Genomic DNA, 9605 nt, shown 5'->3' with positions numbered 1-9605 from the left:
TGAATATGATATCAGCATGAAAAAAGATACGAAGACATTTGGGAAGAGGCGGGTGATGCTCCTGCTTCATATTCCAGTACTTTCAACCCCGAGAGACCTCTTCGCGCGCCGGACGAGGAACCTCTTCGCTTTAAAACTACGGCTGGCGCGACGAAGAGCTTGCTCGTGCGAAGAGGTAGTTTAATACTACCAGCCTTAAAGCCCTCTCCCACTTCGGCGAAAGTGTGGAAGACAAAGTCACGATGTGTCAAAAATCCCTAATCGTGGGTATTCGTGATCAAAATCATGTCCCTTCGTGGCATGGCGCCGATACGTCGCAAGAGGTGGAAATTTGTCGTGGGGCCACGACGTTTTCATGCTGCATGAAAACGTCGTGGCCTTCCACGATTTTGTAAAATTTCGCAGATTAGTCATTGACAACAAGGCGACGCCTCGGCGACGTCAGCGATTACCCTGCGTATAAACCGCGTATAGGCCCTCTCCCACTTCGGCGAAAGTGTGGAAGATAAAGTCACGATGTGTCAAAAATCCCTAATCGTGGGTATTCGTCATCAAAATCTTGTCCATTCGTGGCATGGAGCCGATACGTCGCACGAGGTGGAAATTTGTCGTGGGGGACCACGACGTTTTCATGCTGCATGAAAACGTCGTGGCCCTCCACGATTTTTGTAAAATATCGCAGATTAGTCGTAAACAACAAGGCGACGCCTCGGCGACATCGGCGATTACCCTGCGTATAAATCGCGTATGATCGCCGACATCGGCGAGGCATCGGCAGTGAAAAAAAACGTTGAGATGTCATACAGTCATACGGCGAAGCGTCGGCAATGTATCGGCGATGCATCAGTGAGGTTAATACGACATAGCCTACGTAAACCGTACAATATGTACCGGGTTGTGCAACAGTAATATTTCATCTTATGAATGTCGGTGATATATCGCCGACATTTCGCGGATGAACAGTCGATTAATCGCCTTAAATACGCCGATGACGTTGAGGCACCTGCGATGGCCTCGGCGTTTTGTCTGCGAGGTGCGTGTGATGCATTCTCCGACACATTGACGATACATCGTCGACAGCACGCCGCCGTTGTACCTTTATCGCCATTGAGTCGCCATAAAAAAAGTTAAAATTTGAATTTAGATTAATGCTTGTGCATTACCGTACGCCGATATATCAGCGATATGTCGGCTACTAGTCTCCAGTTATATCGTATACTCCACCGAGGTTTCGGCGTTTTGTCATACTGGTGTTGCAGGTATTATGCCGACACCACGATTCTTGGTCAGAATCGTCGACACATCACCGACTTCAGCCACGATTTTCATCGTAGCTTCATCGTGCCTATTTACGCCGAAGTGGGAGAGGGCCTTATGATCGCCGACATCGGCGAGGCGTCGGCGGTGAAAAAAAACGTTGAGATGTCATACGGTCATACGGCGAAGCGTCGGCAATGTATCGGCGATGCATCGGTGAGGTTAATACGACATAGCCTACGTAAACCGTACGATACGTACCGGGTTGTGCGACAGTAATATTTCATTTTATGAATGTCGGTGATATATCGCCGACATTTCGCGGATGAACCGTCGATTAATCGCCTTAAATGCGCCGATGACGGCGAGGCACCTGCGATGGCCTCAGCGTTTTGTCTGCGAGGTGCGTGCGATGCATTCGCCGACACATCGACGATACATCGTCGACAGCACGCCGCCGATGTACCTTTATCGCCATTGAGTCGCCATAAAAAAAAACGTTAAAATTTGAATTTAGAATAATGCTTGTGCATTACGCCGACATATCGGCGATATGTCGGCTATTAGTCGCCAGTTATATCGTATACTCCGCCGAGGTTTCGGCGTTTTGTTGTACTGGTGTCGCCGGTATTACGCCGACACCACGATTCTTCGTCAGAATCGTCGACACATCACCGACTTCAGCCACGATTTTCATCGTGACTTCATCGTGCCTATTTACGCCGAAGTGGGAGAGGGCCTTTAGGGTCCTCCGCCCTTCATCTACCCGGCCGACGACTCTTCCCTCCGTTACCACCAGGACCGGGGTTGTGCCCTCGTGACTACCTGGACCGAGCCTCCCTTTGTGCATCCACCTGCTGCTGTGGAGAGCTGGAGCGAGTGAATGGGGGTTGAGGGCAGAGTCGGGACTCTTTAATCCTGGAGCTTCGGCGCCCTCTCCATCGGCGCCGTTCCGTCTACTTAGCTCTCGTCCCTCTCTGTCCTCTACGAACACCGAGCAGCCGGCGGTCAACCACCATCGAGTCGTTTGGGGATTTCCATCTGAGCTCGCCGGTGCCTCTTCCAACGGCGCCGTGCAGTCTACCGCTCTCTCCCCCTCGCCTCGTCGATCATCGGGCTGTTTCTCATCACCATCGCATCATTCCCTTCCTCTGCCACCTTAGCCCTGTCTGCCAGTCTGCCGTCCGTGCTTTGCTCCTTCACAGGAGCCTTTTCTGAATTTTCCCTGACGGGCTCTCATGTTTGCCAGTTCCCCACCACGCTGTGAGGAGAATATACAAACAACAACAACATCTAATTCTTTCCGCGTCTCCTCCTTCCTTCAAACTTAGCGGGCAATTCCACAGACTTTAATCTTTCCCAGGTCATTCGCTCGTATTTATGGTGGTACCAATCTTAAGTGGCGGTTTGGGTGGGGCACGAACCTCTGTACAGTGATGCCACGTTTTCCATACCCGCTATGTGAACGGCTCTGATATATGTAATAGGCATCACAATAAGATAAACACATAAGAATAGAATGGTAACGTGTGTATTATAATATATGAAAGAACAGTAAACTGATTATGCGTAAAATATTTATACGGCAATACAGAAACGTGGCATAATTATTTTACAGTGTTGCTTAAAAAAAGTAGTCACTTTTATTGGCTGTTACCGTATTTCTGGGGTTGGTAATAATGTCACAATTATGATTATAAGATAATGTGCAGGAATATAAGCAAAAATATGCCAGTTTCTTAGTAAAAAAAATATATATATACATTAAACCCTCGTGAGCGGCAACACTCACACACACCCAGTCCGACCTGGTCATCTGTGAGGGATAGAGGAATAGGCCTGTTTGGGGACACCTCTTAAAAAAAAACGCGCCAAGACTTTAACCTCCTGGGTGGTGTGGAAATAAAGTCAAATTTACAATATGTACATTATAACGTAAAAGAAAATAACCAAAATGTATCCTAAAATACCACAGACGAGAGAGAGAGAGAGGGGGGGGGGGTAAGGCAGACCAGAAGCAGTGTTGAGTGCAGCTTAGTGAGAGATGAAGGAAGGGAGGGAAGGAAGGAGGGAGAGAGTGATTGAAAACAAATCATGGCGCCACAACAACGAGGTCATCTCGCGCTATATGTAAAACAAAAATATTTTTAAACATAATTAGATATAATAAAAACAAAATAAAGAAATGAAAGCACAAGTTTATAAGTCACTCATAAAAGAAACAAAATTCCCAAGGGTGAAGCACATCTCCCCAAGGAGAGAGAGAGAGAGAGAGAGAGAGCAGGCAAGGGGCAGTGTTGAGTGCACTGTCAAGCTGAGGGAAAGATGAAGGGAGGGAAGGAAGGAGGGCGAGAATGATTGAATGAAAAGGCGCCGTAACACCGAGGTCATCTGGCGCCATATGTAAAACAATAATATAATAAAAAACAAAATAAAGAAATGAAAGCACAAGTTTATAAGACAAAAGAAACAAAATTCCCTAGGGTGATGCACATCCCCCCCAGGAGAGAGAGAGAGAGAGAGAGGCATCGCGAGGATGGAAAACGTGGCAACACTGTACAGAGGTTCGTGCCCCACCCAAACCGCCACTTTAGAATGGTACGACCATAGTAAACAATATTCGTGACCTCACATGCTAACCTGGTAAATACCTCTTAAAATTTCCACAACCAAGCATTCATCATGGAGAGTGAAGAAAATAAGCTTAACTAGGGGAAATGTAAAGACCAAAAACACATTCACTTCTTTATTACCACCAAAATGACACAAACTAAAAAGACACAGAAAAAGTAAAAAAAATCCATATTGACACAGATGGAAGTCAAGTTCATGTATGACAAGCATCGAGAATAAATTTAAAGTACGGGAAGGAATTATTACTTCTTTATTATTCTCAAACGACGGCTGATGACTTATTGCATTCAGACACTGCACACTGAGCCAGACGATTTTATTCGCCACAGGAAATCCCTCCGTCGTCCAAAGGCAGATATCGAATTAGTTTTTACAAATAACAGACAAAGGAATAATGAAGGACCACTTACAAAAATAAACTCGTAAGGAAAAGATACAAGAGAGCTTAGAAATGAAAAAAATGGATCTTTAAATACTTGGAAAATTAAAAAATAAGCTTCTAATTAACCCCTAATATATGGGTGAATAAATTACAATAAATACTCATGATAATAATATGTTTTCCACACATCCATTACAACTAAACAACAAGAAATATACAGAAGTGCTACAGATATCTTCATGGACGTATACAAGATGAAAAATAATACATTGACAAAAGGCTTCAAAAACAAATCAAACAGCCTATAATTTAAATAGAAGGAAATGTAGATGTACTGTATAGTATTTTGAAGGATAATTGGAGGAGTGAATGGAGGAGTCACGGAATATTCTTTTAGAGAGCTCCTTATTCAAACCTGCTTTCCTTCTGCGACTTCTACAGGAGATTCTTACCATCCTATGTATAAAAGTAAAATTCGATAAGACGACGATGATAAACAATAATGATGATGATGATGATGATGATGATGATGATGATGATAAAACAGAGAATCTACTGCAAAACTCATGTTACACGCCATGGGACAGAGGTAAACAGTCCATAACATCAACTTTCCGAACAAAATGACATAAATGACGCATGACCAGGAGAGACGCAAATGAGATAACTGGAGCCCAAAGGTGAATGGCACATCGGCGGGACGGACGGTGGGAATAGTTTGGGGTTAGTGAGAGGTAAGTAAGAGGTAAGTTCAGTGGATAAGAGGATGATCTAAATGAAAACAAACTGAATAATGAACATACTCGATATGAATGACGCGGAGGGCAAACGAACTGATGATTTTTGAAGCAAGGGAGGGGAGTAACTGAGGTCATGAAGCTCAAATTTGGTGGTAGGCTATGGAATGAGGGGAAATGGGTGAACGTTTCCATGGCAATATCAAAGTGAAGCAGAGAAAATAAATTACCTGAAAACTAAAGGAGAGAACCTGAAGACGACAAAAAAACAAAACCAAAAACCTCAGATACATGGCAGAAAACACAGACGATAAGCAACAGAAACATAATCAACAAAGACAGTCATGTTAAATGGATGTAGAATCGACTATGACAGATGAGTTATGGGCGAAGAGAGGTGAATATAAAGGCAGGAATGGTGAGATGAGGCGCCCTAGGCAAAACACGCTCTCACTCTCTCTCTCTCTCTCTCTCTCTCTCTCTCTCTCTCTCTCTCTCTCTCTCTCTCTCTCTCACACACACACACACACACACACACACACACACACACACACACACACACACACACACACACACACACTATCCCCATCAAACAACCTCACTTCTGGCAAGGAACATCCATCATCACTTGTGCGCAATCTCTCCCATTATGTAGATCAACACCTATACGAAATCACCTCCATTTTCACGCATCACGAACTCTGCATAAACGACCAGACAAGCCCTAATATATCCCTCAGTCTCGGCCCTCTCACATCCCTTCACCTTCAGAAAACCACAAAGCCAATGGACACTTCTACATAACCCTCACAGAACAAATAGCACTGCAAAATACCCACTCAGACCTAGACAGCCTCAAATAAATCATATCTTCTTATCTGTACTACCACCGACGAGATATGTAAACCTTCATCTTACATAGTCATAACTACACAGATCAAATCAATACAACCACTGCCTCATCACAAATCCTACCATAAAACACCCCCTACACACACACACACACACACACACACACACAAAACCATCTACACAACTGCCTCTACATAAATCCTACCATTATATAAATCCCCATTTAACCCTAGACACAACTTCTGCTATCTCCAGTGCTACATATGAGTAACCAACGCTTCACAAATTAATCCTTCATCGCAACAGTCACTTCACAACTTTTTATTTTGCAGAGAAACCTTAAGCAGTCAGAGTTATGGGAGGCCTATTATAGCGAGATGGCTGAACAACCACAACCACAACCACTTTCTTTATATAACCCAGGAACTACAACACCCAAGGTACAAATCTGGAAGTGTTAACAATATGGCACATAGATTATGACTAGAGGTACTATTGACGTAGTTATCTAAACTCCTTTTACTCTAACCTGGCCTAAAATTCCCATCCGCCCATGTTGAAGGCTGAGGTATAAAAATAGATTAACTCTAGAATATGATGGCTAATCAGGAAGAAGTGCTGAGAAAATGATCTAGAGTCGTAGTATTGTCTTAATTCTACCACATCGCTACATGATATAAACAGCAAATGGACGAAAATCTGGGCCAGGTTATAAGGTGAAAAAACACACACACACACACACACACACACACACACACACACACACACACACACACACACACACACACACACACACACACACACACACACACACACACACACACACACACACACACACACACACACACACACACACACACACACACACACACACACACACACACACACACACACACACACACACACACACACACACACACACACACACACACACACACACACACACACACACACACACACACACACACACACACACACACACACACACACACACACACACACACACACACACACACACACACACACACACACACACACACACACACACACACACACACACACACACACACACACACACACACACACACACACACACACACACACACACACACACACACACACACACACACACACACACACACACACACACACACACACACACACACACACACACACACACACACACACACACACACACACACACACACACACACACACACACACGACTTAAAGCCAACGCAAACCCTTAGCTTATATAACTGGGCAACCCATTTTCTTGTATAGGAACATTCTTCACATCACAAATATATTCTAATTAAATATTCTAATTATACATCAATAGCATAAAATTACATACTAAAGGAAAACAGTTACACGTGGGACCAAATTCTCGTCAGCTGGAGGTTTTCTAGCATTAAATCCTTTACTATTTATTTAATATTTTAAGTTTTACTATTCTCGTGTACGGTGTATTTATTAGGTTTATATTAACACTAACTGCATAAATAGGAGAAAATATAAATAGAAGAAAATAATGACGTATAAGAAAAAAAAATACTTAAGACTTTCCAGGGAGCCTCCAAACAGAGGAGAATACGGGTGACACTGTAACCTATGACATCTGTGAATTTATTAGGATTATTCTCACCCTAATTGCAATGAAAATATACTTAATGCAGGAGCAATACTCTTCTAATTCATATGTCAGGTTACCATGAAATATAATCTATATTCTGCAAAAGCATTTACAAAAAGAAACAAATATCACTGAAGCCAGCAGGGGAAATATACACGCTCAGCTGCAGTCAATGGTTCGTTTACACTGCCTCGAAATGATGTCAAAGCCTAATGAGATCTTGGATTAACTAACAATACTTAAGTTGGGATGGACGGGTTGTAATCTCTCCATTATATCGGGATTTCAGACGTGTAAAGGGATTATTGACCGCAGCCCTAAGTTCACCGAAGCAAACAGGCCACATTAGCTGACCTCCTGTTTGGTCCTCCTTTATTTTATTCTTACTTTACTCTGGCTAACGCCAGACATGATTTTGCTCTGATTGATAAAGTTGTTTCGTAATAATGGGATTAGATTATTTTTATCGCCCTTAAAGAGACAGGGCCTTCCAAATCTAAACAAAATCGCGTTGTAACTGGCGGAAAGAAAAGATGAAACATTTTTTTTTTAATAATCTATGCAGTATGATGAAAGTAAGCCTCCAATTTCTGAGTCATTTGTGAAGTCTGTGATGGGAGTCAAATGTCTGACCACTACCTACAAATGCACTCTGTAACGTGGCATCAGACTAACCACAACTAATATCCGCAACATGCACAACGACCGGTACAAATGGAGGACTTCATAAATCTACCTTATATCTCCGTTTTGAGATTACGGCCATTCATTTCAGATATATAACACAATATTCTTAGAAACATAAGCACCATGACACTGAGAAGGAAAGTCGCGTTCATAATAAAGGATACACATCTATCCGTTTTGTCTAATGTAGGTTCATTGTCCACTGTTTCCTTTCCTGCCTGGTGCAATGATGATCAGTGCACCAGGCAGTGAGTGAAATTGTTCCGTATCTCACCAGTAGTGGACACTACAATTGATAACACGAGCAGATATGTATCCCTACTTATGAACGTGGCTGTATACATGATTTCTATTTCTGTATTCTAACTCATTAAATTAGTGGGAAACAGGCTAATGACGGTGATGTTGATGATGATAAGAATAATGTATGGACCAGTATCACAGTTGAGAAATGTACATTATCAGGTACTGTCCTCCTACTTCACTGTCTTTGTCATAACCAGTACATCAGAGTCTTGATAATTTCTCTCCACCTAACCACTATGTGATAAAACACGGTTCGAATCTGCTTGTGCGAGTGTGTGCGTGTGCGTGTGTAGTATGTAACGGGGTGTCAAGTGACGAGCGTTTGTTGTTGCTGCTGCTGCCATGGGATGTCCAGGTCACAGTTGATGAACAGCTTAACAGGGTCAGTGTGCGAGTCTGACGGGCCCGCAGAAAACGTGTCTAGGTCGTTTAGCGGTGTGGCCTCCCCGGTCTCGCACAGCAGAGTGAACAGGTCCGTGTCCTGGAACATCTGCTGCTGCTGCTGCAGCGGCTGCGCTTTTCTGGGGACGCCATCTGCATCGACGAGGGTGACTTCTGTTTGCTGGGGCTCGTGTTCCTCACCAAAGATGCTGGAGAGGACCCAGGCGCAGGTGTCTTGAGGAGCGTTACCGTCCAGCATGTCCTGCAAGGACCTGATATAGGCTGAGGCCAACCTCAGAGTGGCGATTTTAGTCATGTCGGTGGCCGCCCGGCGTCGGCACACCCACCAGGGCAGCACGCCACGCAGACTCTCGAAGGCATTGTTGATCTGCCGCATACGGCATCTCTCGCGGGCGTTGGCAGTCTTCCTGCGGTACCTTGACAGCGGGGGTGTACGCGGCTTATGATCCAGGGGATCCTGCAGGCTCCACTCAGGGTCACACAAGTAGCGTGACTTCAGTGACCTGGGTCTCAGTTGGTACTTGACCGCACACACCCTTGGCCGCCTACAGCCTACGCCCACCCGACCCTGACCTTGATGTTTGCTGTCCTGGTGATCCCTGTCTTGGTGTTTGCTGTCGTGAAGATAGCTCTGGTGATTGCCGTCGAGGTGGTCGCTTTCGTGGAGTGTGGTGCCGTGGTGCTTGCTGTCGTAATGGTCGCGCTTCCTGTC

At 44.3% G+C, this 9605-nt stretch overlaps 1 protein-coding gene across 1 annotated transcript in view; it reads right to left on the bottom strand.

Moving 5' to 3' along the window:
• Nucleotides 1-8798: 8798 nt before the first annotated feature.
• Nucleotides 8799-9605, bottom strand: part of LOC145393378 (uncharacterized) — a 927-nt gene continuing 120 nt past the window's right edge. Inside the window, exon 1 of the mRNA XM_080267476.1 lies at nt 8799-9605. This exon is cut by the window's right edge and continues 120 nt beyond it. Coding sequence (XP_080123602.1) covers nt 8799-9605 — 807 coding nt within the window.

The sequence above is a fragment of the Coenobita brevimanus genome, chromosome 24, assembly GCF_032717465.1.
Source record: "Coenobita brevimanus isolate Jiangsu-jjx chromosome 24, ASM3271746v2, whole genome shotgun sequence".
NCBI classification, from domain to species: domain Eukaryota; kingdom Metazoa; phylum Arthropoda; class Malacostraca; order Decapoda; family Coenobitidae; genus Coenobita; species Coenobita brevimanus.
The sequence above is the reverse complement of the archived record's forward strand: the minus strand, read 5'-3'. Positions and strand labels throughout refer to the sequence as shown.